Below are 22,351 nucleotides of genomic sequence, written 5' to 3' on the forward strand. Positions count from 1 at the left end.
GCGGCGGAATCGGGTGTCCGGCTTATTCCGTCCTATACTCGCAATGCTTTTCCGTGGCGCTTAGGTCCGTTTGACAGAACGCGCTATCCGGGATTCTAAATTCCTCAAAAGGAACTCAAATTGGCGGTTTGGTCCCGTTTGATAGAAATACGTCCAAATATTGTAGTTAGTGCTTTATTTCACTGTCAATAGCCGTTTGATACCATCTTATCAGGGCATCTTATAAAGGGTTGTGATTTACATCATAGATATCCAACCCCAGAGCAGACAATTAAGTTAAAGATAACAAAGGCACCTCTAATTGTGGCTCCATTAACTCAATGAGGACTTACGTTATGCTAATAGAATCAAAGCATCGGCCTGTTTCAGCACCTAAACGATGTTCACCGATCAATACCCAAACAATATTCCACCCATTTTTAATCATCTTCAGTACAAAACACAAATTATAGGGCTAAGATGACCTCAAACTATGATTGATGGTGAAATTAAAGACAATGATATACATTTCCACAGCTATTGATATGTCCTTAGCGGGAAAACGAAAATACAGAGCTGTTCTGTTTCCTATTTAAACATAGAATACACAATGATATTTTATGATTGTGCTAATAAAATATTCAGCAGGAAACAAGCTGAAAGTAAGAAGAAAAAGAATTGAACTGAGAACGAGGCTCAGTTTTAAAAAGCCCCTTCTCTTTTGTGGTGAGCAGACTCTCCCTTTCATTTTCACAAGTTTACAACTAAATATGATCCGAAAGTTTTTATTTTTTACACTCCTCAAGATAACTTTTCAAAGATAGACTATGACTTATCAGTCTCCGTAATCCTCTCACCAATCTCACCATCTTGAGTGCACAATGCCAGTTTGGCAATGCTAATTTCGTCCCTTTTTAAGAGATAAATAAATATATATACTACACCACAGCACAAACTCAGGTTGAATCCAAAGAAGTGGATTTTTGAAATAGTAGCTTAAAAACTACTCTAAAATATAAGTGCTTGGAGGTGCCTATCGCCTTGTTGGAAGTAAAGTAAAAATATCTATTTCATCACCCTCTCCTGTTTCATTCTTCATTTCTTCTGATTTTGCTTCGTCAAAAGTTGGAAATGTATGAGTAATTTCTTTTCCGTTACTGATTACATTTTTGAAGTGTTTTCTTTGGGAGTCTTTTTGTCCTTCCGTTGATCTGTCTAAATTAATAGTGTTGATTACAGTCTCAGTAGTTGAGCTGTTCCCTGAACGACAAGTATGTGACTGCCAGTGCAAGTTAGCTGTCTCTTGGCGATGTTGGACTTCATCAAAGGTGGTCTTCTTAGACCATTTAGTTCTGAAAAGGACTGGGTCATTGCAAAAATTTGCATCAAGGCCTAGAGGAAAGATGCATTGACAAGTTAATTAAAGGTTACAATTCAACACTGAAAAACATTAAAAGAATAAACCCCTTCTGGAATAAAATTATTTTGCGGTGCTATTCAAGTAATAACGCACCAACCGAGCATCTCTCAATTGGTTGACTTACAACATGCTCATCATCCTAATCAATTAGCGTGAAATTCACTTCAAAAGCAGACGTCTTTGTAAACTCCAATAGCAGTTTCATCATGCAGCCGCTCTTTCTTTAACTCCTCAAATATTCAAAGATAGATTAATGACTGCCTCTTCCCTTTTAGAAGGCAGCATGGACACGGAACATTGTTTCATCCATATGACTGTTGTTTAAATAACCACGCTCCCATGAGGAATAAGTTTTTGAAGATGCACTAATATGAAATGGGAGTCTCATCATGAAGCCGAGAGGTCTCCCAACTGTATCAAAACCTCCTGTTAGCTATTGCTCAGATAATTGATAACGTTGATGGCAATCAGTGATCTTGGAAACTCGAGAGATTTTCTCTCTGCTAGTGGGCTACGATAAACTGAGCAGGCATAAAGTTGTGTGTTTGGTCAATTCTATCACTTCATCCTTATTGATTCGAATTGTCAAATGGTTGTCAAACCATGGCTTTTAGTTTTTTGATAATTTGCCCCACTAAATCTCATAATTAATTCACAATCAGTGAGAATGATAATACACCAATTCGGGTTTTTTGCAATTTTCACTTTTTTAGAGGTGAGTATCAAAATGGTAAAATTCGAAATTGCCATCAGAAGTACTCGAAACAGCAGCAACAAAAAACTTTTTCTCATGCTAACTTTTACACCTTCTGTGCTGCTGTTTGTATCCCCTGAAAAAGTCTCTTGACCAAATGTACTCGCGAAAATTCACCTCAGATTTCATCATGCCAACCAGTAAAGATAAAATTTCTCAAATCTTTTACCCATTAAATAGAATTTTATAGTTTCCAATACCACTATTCCCATTTTAAAAAACATTTTTGGATAAGAGTTTGAAAGAAATAGCTTCTGTATTTATAGCCGTGCTTCAGTAAAAGGTGAACATATTTAATTTCTTCACCTGCTGTAGTTTCATATCCAGCAGTATTAACATTAATTTTGAGGGAAGCGGAAGTTGTACGAACAGGCGCTTTCCTTAATGCCGGTTTTTCAAGATTTTTTCTGCTGGGATTCTTCAATTTCTGAACTGAAGTATCAACTTCTGGATACTCAACTGTTCCAAGTAATAATTCCTCAGAGGTGCTATATCCTGAGTAACCCAAATGAGTCTGCCATTGTGAATCGGATGCTATTTTTGAGCTCAATATCCTCTCAGGTAGATTTGCTTGAAAGGAACTATGGCCATTCCCTGTTTTATCCTGGCCTGAAGGGAAAAACAATTATGGAAAACAATGAGTAGAGGACACTTTTTAAAAAGAGTGCTTACATACGACATTGATTAGAACGTTTTTGACGAGAGTCATTTAACTTTGGTTCTGTATTCACCGCAAATATTGAGATGTGATTTTCTAAATTGGCTTCTAAAAATGAGATACATATTAATATGCCAGTCAAAATACATAGTTTCATGTCCTTTATCTGAATTTTAAACACTGCTTAAACTCTCGAGACAAAACAATACCTACTCTCTCCTTTTCTACTGAGACTTTGAGAAGAAAATGGAAAGACAAATTTCGTTCCTAAAAAAGAAAAAATGGGAAGGATTCTTCATTCATCGATCTAAATTAGAGTAGTAACGAAAACCACGAAGGACACAGCTTAAAACTGCACTATCACAATGAAAAAATTCAACAATTTTGAGAATTCTGCCCACCTTGAAGATCTAGAGTCGGAGGATTCTGGATGGAATCAAGGGTGCCCTGAGTTCCACTGGTTAACCTCCTCTTATGGCTCTCGTTGATGTCTTTACGAGGTTTCCCATCTTTGTCAACCAAGACACCTTTGTTATCTTTTGAGCATTCTCCTGCTCATAAAAAACAAAGAAAGGAAGAAAAAAAACGATCTCAACATTGAGTCATGAGTCAGATTTCAAGGCACAGGAGATGTTCCGATCATAGTACATACTTCACTTGTTAATTCAACATAGGTACCTACTTTAAAACAATTTGTTTTGAGTAAAACTTACTCTAAACTAATTTTTATTGAAAGACACTGGTTCTTAGTGCTGAATTTGTTTGATCCTAAGTAAATCGATTTGCAGTGATTTTTATTACTTGAGTATTTTAAGTCCATGATAAATTGTTAATTGAAATTGATTACATTACGCTTATTTCTTTATGCATTTAGTAAAACAATTCCTTTTGAGTTTTCAGTAATAAATTCAGTTTTAAAGATAACTTGGGAGTAATTTTTTAATGAAAAAAAAAATAAGATTGGAAAGCTATTTTCTGCTGTGCGTTTCTTGACTTACCTTTATCAAACCTTGAACCCTCAGATTCAGAACCAGAACTTTGTCCATCTCCTGTTAGGAATTTTTCATTGTGATCTGGATTTGGCAGTTTTAAATACTGTACTAAAAAGGAGGGGAAAAGCGAAACAAAAAAACAAGAGATTAATATAGAAAATTATGATTCTCAACTTGGAGAAATATTACGTCAGGAAAAAGAAAAGGGGGGGGGTGTACATATTACAGCCCGATTTACCAAGTATGTAACTAGAAAATTGTGACAAAATGTTGGCAAACGGTGAATATGCAGTAAACCTCACTTAATTGAGCCTCTATTGCTCTAAACATTACCGAGACTAATCCAGATCTCATAAAGTTAAAAAATGTCTCATCAGTCTTATCGGGACAGTCTGGAGGCTAGCAATCCCCATTGTCTTAATGTAGTGACTGTGCAGAATGGTGAATGACTATTATACCAACATGCATCAAGTCGTGATTTCCACTCTTTAACTTGACCATGTACATTAATTGTGAAATTACAAAAGTATGTATCTTGTATTGCAATGTTGCAGTCTCCCCTTCAAATACTTCTAGGAGGAAAACCAATATGGCGTTCAAAAATATCCCTCTCGTCGCAGCCATGCTCTTGATTGCACTATTCCCTTACGACCAGTGTTCAAAACTCACAGGTGCCAACGCCCCAAATGCCCCTAAGAAGTCGGTCATGGCGCCTAAAAAATGAAGGCTCTGCGCCAACGTGACCCCTAAAAATTGCCCTGCCCCCACAATAAAAAAAAAATATCCTAATTTTTCTTTTTTGTGAATTTTCAAAATTTTCCCCAAGTTACAGTTACTAGTTCTGTGACTAAAACATCTTGGGTCTAACTTTTCACTAAATGCGCCGTGATATATTGGCAAAAAGTCAATCTGGCCCCTAAAAAATCTTCAATGGCCCCTAGAAATCAAGCTTGATGCGCCACATGGCTCTTAAAACTCAAAGGTGAGTTTCGAACGCTGCTTGCGACCCATGGTCCTTGCAACCTTCATCAAAACGCAGCTTCACAGACTTTAAATTGCAGCAGAGGCTCAACACGCGATCAAGGTCGTGGCTGCAACAAGAAGAATATTTTTAGATATTATCGAGGCTTTTCGACGATGCTCATCTAAGTAGAAGCTTGAAATGCACAACTTGAAACTTGTTTTTGGAGGGTTATTATCGCTCGAAATCTGGGAATATTCCTGTGATCTGAGTGCACTGTATACTTTTCAAAAATACAAGAATTAAAAATTACTGAACAAGCTTAACGTCAGAATCAGAAATGATAATACCCTTTCGTTTGTTTTTTTTACACTTCAAATATCCCACAAGGGATAATCCTGCGCTTGACACATGCTTCAATAAGCTTTCATGCTTTCATATAAGACAATTTTAATTCAGGAGCTGTCCTCAAAACCCATGATTTATATTTTCAACGAAATTATTGGTTCAAAGAGAAAATTGATAAAGACTCAGATGGGATCTGGATATACCTTTGGGTCGTGAGTACTTATCTCTCTCCTGATTTTTTCTTCCAGTTGTTGCATGGATATATTTTCTGGAACACAATAAAATTAATAAAAATATGAGATTTAAATGAAATGGAAAAATGTAATTACTGAACCAATCCTTTAACTTGATGATATGGAAAAAAAAAAACAAAATACTTCCATGCTTCCGGATCAAACCTAAAAAGTGACCCTCATTCTTGATAAAAGTTCTTACCACACTCATATATGAAAGAAACCATAGTTGTAGCATGTAATCGAATTTTGAATTCTTGCACAATCACAGACTCTCTTAATGTACCAGTAAATAAGGAGCGAATCTAAACATTATGATATGTATATGTTTTCTCATCAAGATTTTACACAAAAAATTATACCCGACGAAATTTATTGAAATTAATTCTCAACAAAAAAATTGTTTTTCGATGCATAAATTCAAACTTCCTTATCGTAGAAAAAATAATCTACTTAAATTAAATCATACACTAGATCTCAGCGCTTCAACTAAGCTATTGCCTTCTGTTAAACATATATGTACAACAGTTCAGTATATGTGTTGGCTGGGAAGGAACACACATCCATTGAGAAGCCTGCCTAAACCGTGGTGGTGCATGATTTGATGCGGGTGGACAGTGGTTCCTCTTGAGAGTGGGATGTATGAATATTTCATGAATGTTGCTTAATAAAAGCAAATACATCTTCTTGTTTAAAGGTCGATTTTGCTTCTTTTCATGGCAAAAAACAAGATCTTCATGACTTTTGAAAGAGGGCACAAATTAGAATGCTTGAATTTGTACCTGCTGGTTTATTGAATGCTGCAAGAATTATGTGAGCATGATTCTTAACAGAATTGAACTAGTAAGACTCTAAAATGATCTCTAAGCTTCTAAATTTTGCAAAAAGTAAAGAGGAGGAAAAAAAACAAAAAAATCTGGTTCGCAAAAAATTAATTATTGGGCTGATGGAATTTTGCATACCTCTCCACCTTGCATTCCTTGCAGCAGCAGAGTATAATCAGGAATGGAAATAGAAGTATTAGTACCAGAAAGTAACATTGATTTTCTGTTCCAGTATTTATTCGACTGTTGATTGCATGAAATACTGATTCGCTAGCTGAGAAAAAGACAAAAAGTTGTAAATTAGTAAAGCAGCAGTGACGGCGAGGCTAAACATCTTTTTAGTTTGATTCATCATGATTGTCCCACAGGTGTATTACACACAGTAATTGAGACAGAAACAGTGATGACCATGAATGAACATTTGATGGTGTAAAAAAAGTACAATAATGCTCTAGGTTTACCTCTACTTAGACAGGTCAAACAGGACAAAATCACAATTTCATAGAATTTTTGTTTTGTACCTCAGTACATATTTCAATATACAAACACTATGTAGGGTTCGATAAGCTGTGTGTGAGAATAAACGTCCAAGCCACAAACTGGGCTAAAATTTAGCTCTGTAAAAAGGACTCGCAATCCAATGCTAGCTCACAAAGTACCACGGGAAAAAATTAAGAGGTCGGGTGTAAAACAGTGTGTTTTGGGTTTAATGCGGTTCTTTCAGAATTTTAGATTTGTGTTCTGGGGATTATTTTTCCTAGGATCTTGCAGAATTCGAGAAAAGAGACATCTTCCGTACCATAATAGGTAGGTAGGTTCCCATTTCAATGCTATGTCTTTTGCATCTATTGAAGCCATCTGCAATTCTTCAACGAGTGCACAAAAAGTTATCTTGGGTAGAAACAAAAAAAGGAACTGGCTAATTAAGTACCTCCATATTTTTAAAACATACCTTGCAAAAAATTTAAGCAGATCTCCAGAGAAGTTGATATAAAATCCAGAATTATCGAGTTGAAAAAACAAAAAACCAACCTGATTCTGGTTCAATGACATCCAAACCGTAGGAAATTAATAATTTTCCCTGACTAGCTGCATCTGCTGGTTGCACCCAACAGGAATAAAACCCATCTATACGGCTTTCATTTCCATTATTTACAATTCTCAGCTCTGATACACTCCCATTGTCAGTAATGCTGTAAGAGACACCGCTGAAAAATACATTAAGATTGATTGAGGCTTAAGCTCTACACCGTAAGGAATTATTTATTGTGAAAAATTGGAGAAAAAATCCGAGAATTCAATGCACCCACTAGAATTTTGGCATAAAGATTTAAAATGATCACATCATGTCTCATAAACTTCAGAAATTGAAAGGAAGATCAGTTTCTACCCTTGGGTACATTGCATCCTGAATGATAAACAATTTTTTTAAAAAAAACTTACCACTTTCTTATAAATTTTTTAGTCTACGCAATACAGGTTTTTTTAAACCTTGAGGGGCGCAAAAAGAGGGAAAGAGTGATAATTTTGAAATTGAGAACGCTGAGAATGTTCTGTAAGAAATAATTCCAAAAAACAAAGCGAAGGATGACAACATCGGATACGCAAGGGAAAAAAACGATGAGACAACGTCAGAGATGCCACAACTGAGAAACGGATACTACTGATTACATCTGCGACTGCTTGAAATACATCCTGAGGAAGGGACCCAGGTAGGTCCTGAAACGCATTTACTAAAAAATGTACGGTAAAAGTGGTGAGTTTTTTTTTTTTTTCAGAAATTTATTTAACTCGGACATATATTTTTACTGTTTGTTTAAAAAAAGAAAAAAAAAAACTTATCACATTGAGTCCTACTTTAAAAACAAGATTTTCACAAAATGTTGCAAAATACGTATCCAAAATGACGAAAAAGCAAACGATGAAATGAATACATTGCTAACCTAGACAAAAACTTGAAGGCTAGATACGGTAACACAAATACTCCTAAATTATAGTCTTTTTTAATGAGAATGCTCGGAATATTTTCTGAATAATTTCTGGCTAAGTCCCCAGAGATGATAAATGTCAACTTTACTCATTAAAGGAATAAGGGGCATGCTCCCAGAAGAAAAAATAAATTCATCACGAAATAGAAAAACTGGAATGCTTTAAGTGATATTCCTGACCTCTTATTTCGCCAAAACCAAAAATGTTTTTAGAATTATCTTTCTACAAGTACACACGAGTTTTAAAGTATTAATTCAATATGGTACGACTAGATTTAGTGAATTTGTCTTAATAATATAATATGTATAATAACTCTATTCAATTTCATTTGAATTAAGCAATAAGCAGTATCTCGTATTTGATAGCAATCAAACTTTTTTCCGGAGTCATACATTCCACAAACGAACCTAAGAGCAAAATTACAATGTTCAAACCTGTGGTTCTGATCTGGATTAATAATAAATTCTGCTTGAAGCCACAGAACACTGAACAAAGATGTTTCAATCTCAGGACTGTAGACACATGCTAACTTCACTATTTCAGAAGGCAGGACTGGAACATATTTGTATGACCCTGCAACAAAAAAACTTGAATTAATTAAAAACTTGAACCGTGCGCTTCGCACACGTCTTTGGTTGTCTATGCGAATTGAGTCTGTTTCTTCTTTTAGATCTAATTTAGATCTACAAAATCACTATGGAAAACAAGAGTATTCTTTGAAGTCAATTTGCCTGCTAGCATAGCATAGGATTCGATTACTTGTTTAATCAATAAAATGACCGTGAACCGTACTCCTGTTCACCAGCGGCAGCTAGGAATCAAAGCGGGGGAATAGTTTTTAATTGATGATCAACCGTACCAAAGATTGCTAAAACTTTCCAAGCCATTGTGTGAGAAACGGGTTCTTTAAAAACTTTCAGTCTGTGACCCACGGTGCAAAACACAGTAACACAGTGAACACAGTGTAGTTTGTCCAAAAACTTTCTGTCCTTAAACCACTATACACACATTCACTAAATTTCAAAATTGACGATCACTAATGGTATGTAAGTTAATGCTCTTGTTATTTCACGATGTAATGGAACTTATCTTTAATATTATTCTTTAATCTCATTATTTAATTCCTAAATAATAATCTCTATGAAAAAGTTCTCAATAGCTGCCTTGTGATTTTAAAAGGAGCACAGCTTTCTTCTCTAGCTTACATTCAGTGACAGAACTGGAGTTAGTTGAATTCCGTGGTGGCAATTCTTGAATTCACATCTTTATACTCCCCTCTATTCACATGATAAATGAGATCTTCAGAGATATCAATTTCGCAAAACTTTTGGAATGTGAATTTAAAGAGACAATATCGGACAGATTCTCTTAAAAAACAAGAAATGCTTACCAGAAAATGCTAAAGTGCTACTGTAAAATGAAGCACGAGCTGGATTAATTAAGAGTAAAGTTGAGAGGTCTATACTTTCATTGTTGATTTTCAAAAACGTCAGCCATCCATCTGCTGATTCAAAAGGTATACGATTTTCAAAATTTTCTAGTTGATCCTGGAAAATACTCACAGTGCTTAGAGGGAGCAAACAAATCATTGATATCATAAGATCAGATCAGAGTTATTCACGGACAGACGCCGGATGTGAAATTCGTCAGAGAAGATAAGAAACTCAATAACTGATTTGAGAATAAATTCCCAGCTTCCCTTAAAGATTTCTTCAGGGGGTGTCGATATTTTTATTCGAAGCATTTACCCAATCGAAAACTTTTTATAAAGAGTTTTCATGTTAAGTAAAATTTTTTGAAAGGCCAAACAAATCTATTTTCCATTCTTAACTCTAAAGAGGGATGTGTAGTTTTCAAAAAAGTTCTTTGAATTCTATGCTGTTAATTTCTTTTAAATTATTGAGCATGATAATATCAGCAGGTTACAGGGTTGATCATCAATACTCTCTCACTCCATTAATGAGAGATTTTGATGGATGAAACCCTTCCTTGCACTACATTCAGCCAACATCACTCAATAATCTACCAACTAAAGTTCAATAATTGACTATAATAATCAATCCATAAACTGGCCTTAAAATTCCATTTTTCTGCTTGTCACTTTGCTACAAGATACATCCATTCCAAAGCAAGACCATACTATCAATAATTCAATTTTAGATATTTTTTTTTTTGGCAAGAAAGTCTTTTTAAGAATGAGCGATTCAATTATTGTAACAGCATTACATTAGATCTTGCTGAAAAATAATAATGATCTATTTTCAATGCGATACACTTAAAAGAAGAAGAAAAAAACAGAATTCTTTGTAAATTGTTCGAAGTACCAACCTTCAATGTTTTTGGAATGCTGCCGAAAAACACATCACCATGACATTTGAACGAGTTAGATATCCTCGCTAATGAATAATTCTGAACAAAAGGATTTATCATTTGTTTTTTGCCACCATTTACTGAAAATCTCAAGCCTTTCTCCTCACTTTTTTCCAACTTCATGTACAACCAACCGTTGCTAAAATCACTGAGAGGGACTTTCCTCTCCTCATAGAATGACTCATATCTCAGACAAAATACAATATTTCGCATATCAATTGTCACAGCAATAAAGCTCTGAAAGTCCTCTCCTGACATTAAAAACAGGAGACCACTTGGTTTCATCGGCTTTACTGCAAAAATTATCTGAAAAGAAAAAAGAAATACATCACTTGAAATGAAAATTTCCTTGGGCACTAACTTTCGTGCTGTAATACTGAGGTGCAACTTCATGTCCCTTTTTAATTAACTATTTCAAGTTTTCTTTCTTTTGGACCTCAGAACACGTGACACAAACCTAGGGGTTACCAAACGCAGTCTAAAGGATTAAGTTGCCAGCAGTTTCATAAGACTAAATTTGAAGAATCAAAATAATAATTCACAAATTATAAAAGAAATTAAAAGTTCTTCATGTAAAAGATGGCCACAGATGGCTCAATTGCGCTGAAATACTGCAGGATTTTTTTTCCTTCTCACATTAATATCCATTGAAGACGAAAGTTGAGGACACAAGGGACAAGTAACAATGGTAAATATTTAGTTGGTTTTTTTCTAAACATAAAAATAAGCTGCACCCTAGTGGTACAAAATGTTAAGTGATATGGCGATAATTTAGAAAGAGAACTAAGGCGCGACAGGGAAAACAAAATATTACTTACCTTCCACTTATTGGGATTTGGTGGACATGAAGCATGAATTACATTTGATAGTGGTAGACTGAAAACTTCTTCGTCCACAGTATCAAATGATAAATTTGAATAATTGAAAGGCGAGAGTCCAGGCAGGTACACCTATTCAAAGAAATGAAGAAAATAGATTTCAAATCAAAATTGAAAAAATAAAAACTGGGATTAGGAGAACAAAAGGACTTCTCGTTGACTTTTGATCCCCGCATCAAAAGCCTGTGATGAATCATCCTGCCCGCTGATGATTGTCAAAAATGTTACAGAAACATCACAAAAAGGTTGCTGGCACATTACTTTTATCTGCGAGAATAAGTAATGTTGGGGCAACGTCTCAGAAAAATTTTGACTATCTCTTCGGCAACCGTTGCTGGGCAGGTAGGTACTTGTATGAGGAATTTGCTATGGTAAATCAGTTGCAAGCATAGGAAAATAATTTTTTGACTGATGAATGCAGTAAAATAACACGAAAATAAAAAAATCTTCCTGAACGCAATATTCTCAAGTCTATTTTGAATTTCGATGTTGCTTTTAAAAAACTAAGTGAATAACATCATCTATTACGATGACATGTGCTAATAGTTTCTTTCACTTTGGTCTCATCAGTTGATAATGAATAATTAGTATTGATGGTACATACAGTAATGATGACAGTTGATACAATCTCATCATGACACGCTAAACTGAGGTTGAGTGAATTGTGGTAAGTACTCACACAGAAGATAACATCATCAAATAGCTTTGATGCCTGGGCATAACCGTAAAACATAATTGGTGATGGATAGAGAACTCTGATTTCCACTGAGGTATTTTTTTTTGCTCTCTTCCTTATGATGTACCATTACCAATCAGTGGGGGGTTACAACAAAATGTGTGCCTCCCCCTCTCCTCTACAGTCACTCCAAAAACTTTATTTTGGCCAACCCTTATTCAGAAGGTAAATCACTAAGAAGAGAATGAAAAAAAAAAAATTTCAGCTAAAACTGGAGGTCCTTATTTATTTTTAGTCCATTTTCTTGAGATGCTGAGAATTAAGCTCTCAGCAAAACTGGAGGAGCTTAGGAGCGCTCAATGAGGTTGTTTAACAGTTTGGTCTTTTTATGAAATTTTACGTCGGTAACAACTGTCAGATTCTCTTCAGAAACGTTAGCTAGAAATAGAAAATATTAGAGCCATTACTTTTAGCATGGATATTTAGTTAGGCTTTCGAGCAGCATTTGGTTAAGACCATCATAGTTTGATGCATTTTTATTTGAGACAGTAAAGAAGAGGGGAGCATGGAAAAAAGGGAAGGAAACTTACAGATATATTACCTCTGGGCCATTATACTTCAAATGGACTGGCGTGAAGTTAAGAGATAACTTTTTCATTAGACCTTTGAAATTTTCACCCACGATCATGGACAAACTATGATTCAAACGTGATACTTTACAAGAAAAGCTGGAGGAAATGGTACCTAGATCATTGATTTTCAGAGTTATTCCGGTAGCAGTGACTGTGGCTAACACTTCAGACCAAGATCCAACCTGATGTCAATAAAAAATAAGGTGATGAAATTAGGCAAAATTGAGAGGTTCAGAACACTACATGTAAAAAATCATGTAACTCTTCATAAATTTAAGCCATGTTTAGTATTTTCAGTGGTCTTCATAACATAAAGTGAATAAACAGAAAATAAAAACAAATAAAAATAAAAAATTTAAAAACCATGGCTCGTCTCGTTAAGTATTGGCGTTTAGTTTAGGTCTGATTAGTTATGAAAATTGCCAGCTGTGATCAACCTGATTGCGGTTCAGAAGACTGCCATTAGGAGTTTAGTAAAATCAATGAAGCAAAATGTAAATCAACGGTGAAACTACCAGACCACGCATCTCGTTTGTGGTGTTAAAAAATCTCCACTCCCATTTTATTTTTTTGAAGGAGAACAAATCAATATCATTTCTTGAAATTTTTAAAGAGTTTCTTCGAATAGAGAGGAAAAAATACGGAAATTTTCAAGAATTGACGTTGAGTAGTTTTCCATTTGTAAAAAATTATATGACATGAAGTCTACATTGTCGCAAACCAAGATACGTGGTCTGGTAGTTTCACTGTCGAAATGTTTTTTCTCCTTTTAGCCAAGAAAAAAAAAGGGGGGAAAATGGTCAGTTGATTCAACAAAAAAATTTGATCTTGCGCAAGTTTGCTAGAAGTTGCTAAAAAATCAGGGAAAAATTTCCAAAATTGCAGACATATTGCTGAAAATTTTCTAAAAAACGGAGTTCATGTTTTCAAAAATTGACAATCACAAATAAATTTATAAAAGAAAAGGGGTGAATATCAATGACATCAGAGATGAGTGACACTCATTTTTAAACCATTTGGTCATTGTTTGTCTATGTTATTCTTAAATGTTGGTGAAATAATAAAAACAGATAAAAAAATTTACCTCCAATTGATATGGCCATGTTGCAATAGCTTTGCAACTTCCATGTGTTGCGACAAAATTTAAGTACCTATGTTGTATAAATAAAATGACTGTTGAACAGCTACGATGGCATTTCTCCTCATATCTATGCAAAATAGTTCCATTTGAAGAGAAAGGATTAAACGAGACGAAAATGATCATTAAGCGTGTATAATTGCCAGTAGCTGCGTAGCATATAGAAGTGTTCCCGTAAAAAACAGCCTTTTCTGTAAGTGAAACTGAAAAAACAAAAATGAGTGAAATAAATAACACATCAACAGATAGATGATCATTACCTAAAAAATAATTACAAACACTTTTATCAACAAAGATAAGGAATGTTTCACTTTCTCAGGAGTCAGGCTGTACAATCAAAGATATGGTTTCACATCCTGATTTCATTAAAAAAATTTAATCACAGAAAAAAGAAGAAAAAAACATAGTGGTAGCTCTTGTAGTATTTTTAAAATAAAAAATGTTAAAGCTCCTATTAGTGTAATAGAAGTATTGAAGGAATAATTTGATTTGATACTCTTACAATAACACTTCACACCCGAAAAAATTGAAAAACCTGGGATAGTGTTACGAAGGCAAATGCATCAATCGAAGTAGAAAAAGATGTCTGATTTCTATATACAAGTAACTGGAAAACTAATTTTTGTATTGGGTTTCAAATTAATTGCTTACTTTCAGGCTTCTTCCTGAAGTTTTTACTACAATTATTAGTTTGGTATTATGCATCTGAGTGATAATTTTAATTATTATTATGAATGTGCGGGTAGTGTATTTACGACAGATGATTAACAGAGACAATTTCATTTCAAATTTACATTTTTACAGACTTTCTTTTTATGTACATGTAACTCTAACTTTAGTTTCATACAGGGGAATCAATCAAAAGGGTTTTACCTTCAGCGCTTTCAACCAGTTGTGTGCTGCAGTATTTTGACATTTGTTACATACAGCACCACAGTCTTCCTTTTTAATCAAATTTTTGGTAGCTCCCACCAATATTTTTGACTGAAATGGTAAGAACGTGAAATGGGCCCTTGCTTTTTAGAGCTTTGTAAAGCATATTACGGGGGTCCACAAATTATTTTGCTAGGGATTTTTCTATTTCTAGAGAGCCAACAGAAGGGTCAATCTACGAAACGTTTACCAAATTTTTGCCATGATTGCCCCTCCATGAACCTCTAGAGACAAAAAATCCCCTCATCAGAGAGTTCTGGGGTGCACTCTCCCAAGAACACTACATCGCGTCTGAATATGCACCGATACGAGTGGTCTGGAGCTCATCAGTGCTGCAGGAGCATATTTTTCCAACCATTGGTCCCCGAGCCTAAGTAGGTCTGTTGTTGCATTACAAGGGTCATATCGACAGCGTAAGTCTGCGATCACATATCTCGTTTGCGGTGTCTGAAAAACTCCAACTCTATGTTTTTTTTTAAGGAGAACAAATTGACATCATTACTTGAAGTTTTGCGGTATTTTCTTTGCACAGAGAAGAAAAATCACGGCAGTTTTAAAGAATTGCCAGGTTGTAGTTTTCCGTTTAAAAAATAAAGTATGATAGGAAGTCTGCAACGTTGCAAGCCGAGTTATGTGATTGCTGACTTTAACTTTCGATATGCACTGGGTCAATACACCAGATGCTACACACAATATAAAGAAAGTCAGTTTCTAAAAGACAAGGTCAGCCTGACTCAATAACATTGCAAAAACTTACATTATCCTCACCTGGACAAGGTCGAAGGAAACATTTGCGAACTTCTGTTGCTCTGCCACTACAATATGCTCCACCATACTTCGGTGGTGGTTCGCTGCAAGTTCGACTTCTAAATTGCGTTCCAACACCGCACTCAGTGGAGCAAACACTCCAGAATCCCCAGTCAGCCCAACGCCCTTCAACTGAAAATTGGCAAAGAAAAACGAAAAATTTGAGTCAGCTGTTAAATTCTGTCATGAAACCTACAAAGTCTTAAGAGCTCAGTTTCATTGGGTGACAACAAAGCTCTTAATGTTTAAGAAAATTAATGATACCTAAAAATGAGGACTGCATTAATGAATATTTATTGATTATTGATTTTTAATTACTGTGATTATGTATTGATGCTACTGGTTACGTATAACTTATATTAACCATATAGGAAGCGATGGAAAAAACGAGAGGGCAAACTGTGGACTGGTTTAACAGAAAAAAACTCAAAAATAAAAATAAAAGATCTTTAATTTACAAAGTTTAATTGAATTGTCGTGAGAAAACGTCCAATGTCCATTTTTTCTATTCTTGGAAGGGTCAAAGAGCTGAATATAATGGGCCCACTCCCCTCCTTCCTTCCAAATGTTTAAATCCCTTCCTTAGGTATCCATAAGCATTATACATAAACTCTGTTAATGTATGTCAACAGCTGCGACGCTCACGGGAAATGAAACCGTAAATTTAAAACTCCAGTTTTTGTATTGTTTTTTCCCCTTTTCATGGGGTTTCCTGTCTCTGAGTTCAAATTTTATAATATTTAACATTGATTGACCCTACTTCATATAATTACAATGGATTTTATGCGTTCTGGATAGTCCTGAACACCTTTCTTAAGGGGCGAGCTCAAATCGTGCGAAAACGTCCAATGTTCATTATTTTTCTTTTTCCGCTGTCACATAGCTTCCATTGAAACCTCCGAGGAAAAATAAAAAAAAATTGTACCACCAGAGGTCATTATGTTTTACTCTAATTTTAGGGTTTTTGGAGTTGAAAAATAATTATTTTGGGGCAGATTTGTGCGACTGATCGGAAAACGTCCGATGCCCTACGCTATTTTTTTAAAATTACTCAGCACTGGTGGAGGTTGGGAGGGGAAACAGTTGTGTGCCTTTTCTACAACCCTCCACTAAGATACACATTCCTTCACTTTCTTCTAACCGCCGATTCTAAGGCCTCCACAGCATTTTGCTGTTTACCAAAAGTTGGTTTTTAAGACATCGGACGTTTTCGCATAAGCCGATTCATTTATAGAACTGGTACAGGTTGTCTCTCTTCGTCTTTTTTTCAACACCTCATATTGTTTGAACCTAAAATCCCGCCGCTAATGAATTACCATCCTCAGAAATTTAGTGTGAGAAAGATAATTTTGAAGAATACTTTATTTTACCTGGACAATCACCAGCTTTACAGATCTGGAACTCTTGAAACGGACCACTGCAGATTGGCGCAAGACTGGTCTGGATTGTTAAGGTGATATTTTGCGCAGCGTTGTACAAAGTCTTGACCAGAGACTCAAAATTAACAGAGCCATCTGTAACCATGGCCAAGTCACCATTTTGACACAAACGCACCCTCTGCCTGACACCATATCCACAAGAGCTTGAACAGTCAGACCAAGGAGACCATGATGACCACTCTCCAGCTGTTTTATGAAAACGCCTTTATAAAATGCAATAAATGATTAAATTTTCGTACTTTCTTAGAAGTAATAATTTTTATAGACCTGATTGTTCATGAAAAAGCAAAAGCATTTAGCCTAATTCTCAGAGTGGCAATTTTGGTCGGGATGGATTGCATCAGTAATAATAATAGCCGTAGTTAAAGCCGAAATATGTATGCCTCCACCTCAAAGATTAAAAATCCATGATTATGTACTTTTTTCTACTGGCATAACATCATTCATTCAACACATTCTCACATAGTTTGTGTTTCGGAGGGATATCGTAGGAAAGAGTGTTCTTTATGGACTTTTCTATCCTCAGACCCTGCCTCAGTTTGAATTGTTTGGAATATTATTTTTATTAGCAGATTATATGCCCTTTCCTGATTTTTGCAAACATGCATATTGCATTTGTACTTTTGTCATCTATTAGTATGTTATTTTGAGACAATTTTTGAAACCCTCCTGGGGGCTGAGTTTACATTGGATAAGAGAACTGCCCCTGATGAAGTATTTTTCTATTAGGAGATGACCCAAAGTAAGTTAAATACTGTTTTTTATTGGAGAGTTCATTTTGCCAAGTCATACGAAGATCTTTAAAATATTGTAATAAATTTTAAAACTTACTTGGAACACAAGAAAATAACATGCATGATCGATATCTAATTGGATCACCAACACAGTTATAAAAGTCTGATGATGGAACTGGATCAGAGCAATTTCGTAGGGAAAACTGAACTCCCTTACCAATTTGAGCTGAGCATTCTGACCAGTCACTCCATTTACTCCATCCTCCAAAAACTAGAGGAAAAAAGAGAAGGTAAAAAAATTATAGTCACTGCCTGCTGAGATGCGTTAATTTAAAAATTAGATGAACGTCAGAGTTCCAAATTTGAGCGATCCCACAAACTTTCTTGGATCATCAATGTTTTATTGTGTAAATATGTTCAGTATTTTTTCTCCAGAAATAAGAGCCCGATCAAATAATTTTAAGTTCTGCTTCAATGCATGCTTGGGTGCGGCAGGAATTTAAGGGTGGCATACATAAAACGATTGAGTAATTTTCGTGTTGATATAGCACATCTAAAAATTTTACTTTTACTCCCCAAATCAGCTAAGAATGTAATTTTTCACCTAGTCCAAACAGTCAGGAATCAAATAATAACTTTTTAAGAAAGTTCCCTGAAACACTTTTTGTAAGATGGATTCTTTGTATTTGTGCATTCTGAATTCAAAGTTCACACTGCTTTTATGAAGATATCTCCATCACCAAAGCCACCGCGTGGAGGAAGTGGCATGAAATTGCGTTTTTTAGAAAATACCCTTATTATTCTTTCATTCTCAGACCAAGAAAGTTTCTTAATTTTTTCAGAATAACAAAATATAGGTACCTCTGGTTTTTATCCAAAGATAGTACTATTTTCAGAAATTAGCTGCAGAGCTGGGCCAATAAATCTACCGCACTTTTCTTTTCTTTTCATAACCAAGCTCAAAATAAGCATTGATTTGACAAAAATTATCATTTATTGAAGACCATTAAGGGAGTACATATTGAAACCCCTGTTAGCCCATTAGATTGGTTACACGCATAGCATTGGAGATGTTGCAGGTGTGAGGAATTTGCGATTTGACTACTGATTCTTATGTAAAAGTTCTCGAGAAACACGATGGTGCCACTGGTTTTCTCTGAAATTAACTCCCAAGCTCAAAAAAAGCTCTCAAGTTGAGGCAAAAATGGAGGGGATATCCCACACTTTCCTGAGAGTCCACCTCTACATCAAGACAAACTCTCCATGCAAAGATAGGGAGCAAATACATTAGCAGGGTTGCCGTGTTTTCAGTTGTAGAGTCCCCAAATAAAGTGGCAGCCCTGCCAATGTATTTGCTCCCTATCTTTGCATAGAGAATTTGTTTTGATGTAGAGGTGGACTCTTAGGATAGCGTGGGATATACCCTCCATTTTGGCCTCAACTTGAGAGCTTTTTTTGAGCTTAGGAGTTGATTTCAGAGAAAACCAGTGGCACCATCGTGTTTCTTGCGAACTTTTACATAAGAATCAGTATAGTCAAATCGCAAATTTCTTACACACACATGCATTATCTCCTTTGCAAGGCTAAAAGTTAGGAAGAAAAAATAACTTACCAGGGCAACCAAAGCCATGTTTAATACAGTGCAACGCGTTCCAATAGGAATTCTGCCGGAAACAGAAGGAAAGATGATTTACAAAAAGTTCAACAAGTCGAAAGTGACAAAGAAAAATTCAGGCAGTGGACTGATAAATATAAAACAGCAATTGGGCAGCGCTTAGCAAGAGGGGACTAACTTCCACAAAAATGAGGAAGAGGTCTGCTGATTCCCTCAGTGCTCAGAGACAGGTCAAATCGGACAAAGTTATTCTGTTTGATTGCAGTGACCCAGCGAAATTATCCAAATTTTGAATACATACAACCCATGATTTAAAACTAGGACACTTTAATAAATGATACTTACAGCCTCATCGACCAGGACAGACTGGATGGTTTCAAAATGACAGGTAGCTTTAATGCAGCGCTCAACCAATGATGGATATTTGCAATGGATTGCATCCAAATAAGTATACTGCTCCAATTTAATGGGGTCATTTTGAACAAGCTCTTTGAACTGAGACATTGTGCAACCTGTAAGAAAGTAATTGTTTGATCTTTAAGACAGAGAGACAGAATTTCTTTCCTGTTTCTAAGAACCCTAACTTCTTCATGTAAACCTATTCGACTATTCTCTAATTCTACATTGCCGATCACCTTTTTCTGACTGTCTACTTTGTAGCACATTGATTGAAGTAAAGATATTCTCATTTCCTTCTCTGCATTAGCACAAAAGAAAACAAGAGAAGAAAATTATACAGAGAATACCCCCAAACTCATAGGCTCGAATGAAGGTCTCTTCTTTCTAAATGCTGCAAAGCAACACTAGGGCAAAGTTAACAGAGAGACAGTGATTTTATCCCAAGTTTATTGATATCACCCTTACAATAAGAGAAAAAGTTCACCTGGTAATTCACATTCTATGAATTCAGTATCCTGGCCAATACAATCAAGACCACCATTGGAAGGAGGAGGATTATTGCATTGCCTTCTGCGAGTACGCTTTCCTATTCCACCGCACGATCCTTCGCACGCACCAAATGAAGACCAAACAGACCATCCTCCATGCACATTCTTCAAACCAAAATCTTGAATTCTTCCTCCATTGTTGTGCATCAAATTCATTGCTACTGTAACTAAATTGATTCAATACAGGACCAGAAAAATTAATATATTACTCCCTTCTCAAAAGACGAAAGATAAAATTGATTCTATGCACTGAAGACTAAAGAAATGTTGTTTGGAACTACTTAATGTTGATCGAGAAAACTGTACCAAACTGTACAACAAAAAGAACTGAGTTCTTGTCACAGTGGACTTTCTGAAGCAAACCTTAAAGTCTCTGAAAGAGGAAGGAATGAAAGAGGGTGCCCCATCTTTTAACTGGGCAGCATTTTTTATCTAAAACTAAATATCCAAACAACCAGCTATTTGATTAATCACAACATTCTTCTTGATTTTGGCCTAAAGAAACAGGAAAATTGACTAAGAGCAAAGAACCCATTGGAGCAGTTTTCAAATATAATGGTGTAGATTTTCACTTAAAGTTATTGAATGCTTGAAATTACCGAGAATCATACTTACAATGCTGGAATTGTAAAAATAATACATCACACGACAGTAAAATAGGAATTTTGAAAAAAATGTTTCTTGCAAAAATTATGATCATCTCAGCCTTCAATGCTTATGAGTGCTAAACTTAACCTGTAACACCATTGATTTGCATAGAACAGAGACTTAACTATCATTTCACAAGGCCATTCCACAATGTCAGCTGTTTAGATGGAATGAGGTTCTTCACTTTTAGTTTTGTTAGTCATATTTTGCAATATAAAAAAAGGGAAGATAAAACTGAACTGGCGGGCTGATTATTGAAATTTATAGGCAAAATTATAGACAAAAAAGAAAAAAGGGATATGAAGGCATTCTATTGGTGGAAGCAGGCGGTTGAAATGGACGAAAGAAGTAGGTAATAGACTAGCTAACAGCAACCGACGAGAGATCCATCAGTTAGTCCATCATTTTCTCACTTTGTCTACATGGACCACACATTTCAACCAACAGGACCGCTCCATACTCCTTCTGTCTATCAATTTCAACAATCAGCCTGCAGGAAAACTGACAAGAAAATGATTAAAAACCAACAAAATCTTTGAATTTGTAATGATTCACATAATCTCAAAATGTAGGATTCATTACACTCAGTGCCTACAGGCAAGTCCTTTTATAGCAATTCACAAATGAGAACAGACAGGGACAGATTGCACTGGACTACATTTTATAATTTGGAACTATAAATTCTAGCCCGGTTTAAAAACAACGTATGTGCCATTAGTTTCCCTTCGCACATAAGTGTTTTTCCAGAAGAACCAGAATTTATAGTTCCAAATAGCAAAATGCAGTCCAACTGTAGTACAAGTTATTAATGTGATGCATTTGAAATGTTTTCATGCCTGAAAACTTATGAGACTGCAGAGGATTATGTTAATTAAAAAGGAGTCCTGACGGAGATATATTGTTTTAAAAAGCTAAGAATAGTGAACTTTATAGGATTTACACTTACCGTTTGAAAAGTAATATACTTACCTCTGAAACTATTGAATATTCCTTCAAAGGTGAAAATGAAGCAGAAAACACGATTTAAAAATTTGATTCACAAAAAAATCAAGGGGCCCTTGAATTTACCTTCAAATTTGAGATGATGAATAAAACTGAATGATGAAAAACAATAATTACTTTGGAAGACACAGGAGCAAAAGGCTCCTCATGACTTGTTCCGACCCTACTTTTTCAAGATATCGTCTTCAGGTGCGCCAGACACCTAGAGGTCACCTGAGTGGCCTCTGGCTGACTGCCCCTGCTACACTGCTCTCACAGCCATTGTACTTATTATTCTCTACAGTTTAGTTATCCAGCAATCGAAAAAGACCTACCCCTCCCCCCGTAATCGAAAAAACACCTGAAATTTAAGGAGGAAAATAATTTCGGAAAAG

General features: G+C 35.5%; 1 protein-coding gene across 3 annotated transcripts; it reads right to left on the bottom strand.

Moving 5' to 3' along the window:
• Positions 1-293: 293 nt before the first annotated feature.
• Positions 294-22,302, bottom strand: LOC109034278 (uncharacterized). Of its 3 annotated transcripts, none has more exons than XM_072295864.1 (20): positions 20,943-22,301; positions 20,264-20,494; positions 19,726-19,892; positions 19,378-19,429; positions 17,863-18,036; positions 16,963-17,217; positions 15,554-15,724; positions 13,799-14,055; positions 12,684-12,896; positions 11,347-11,478; positions 10,487-10,834; positions 9,549-9,705; positions 8,593-8,731; positions 7,202-7,377; positions 6,308-6,443; positions 5,316-5,380; positions 3,810-3,911; positions 3,213-3,362; positions 2,460-2,762; positions 294-1,371 (listed from the first exon to the last, which is right to left on the bottom strand). In XM_072295864.1, the coding sequence occupies exons 1-20, from the start codon at positions 21,025-21,027 to the stop codon at positions 1,013-1,015; spliced, it is 3,672 nt and encodes a 1,223-aa protein (XP_072151965.1). In that variant the 5' UTR covers positions 21,028-22,301; the 3' UTR covers positions 294-1,012. The 3 variants fall into 3 exon arrangements, with proteins under 3 accessions (XP_072151965.1, XP_072151967.1, XP_072151966.1); XM_072295865.1 differs by having other exon boundaries at positions 1,021-1,371; positions 2,614-2,762; positions 20,943-22,302; XM_072295866.1 differs by lacking the exons at positions 19,378-19,429; positions 19,726-19,892; positions 20,264-20,494; positions 20,943-22,301 and having other exon boundaries at positions 16,963-17,234; positions 17,863-18,030.
• Positions 22,303-22,351: the final 49 nt, after the last annotated feature.

This window comes from Bemisia tabaci, chromosome 2, assembly GCF_918797505.1.
Source record: "Bemisia tabaci chromosome 2, PGI_BMITA_v3".
Lineage (NCBI taxonomy): Eukaryota > Metazoa > Arthropoda > Insecta > Hemiptera > Aleyrodidae > Bemisia > Bemisia tabaci.

Excerpts from the sequence above, each read along its gene's own strand:
- LOC109034278 (XM_072295864.1), bottom strand. The coding sequence starts at position 21,027 with ATGATCATAATTTTTGCAAGAAACATTTTTTTCAAAATTCCTATTTTA. Across the intron at positions 12,897-13,798 it reads CATGGCCATATCAATTGGAG|GTTGGATCTTGGTCTGAAGT; the intron begins GTAAATTTTTTT and ends TATTGACATCAG. Across the intron at positions 8,732-9,548 it reads TAGCACTTTAGCATTTTCTG|GGTCATACAAATATGTTCCA; the intron begins GTAAGCATTTCT and ends TTTTTGTTGCAG.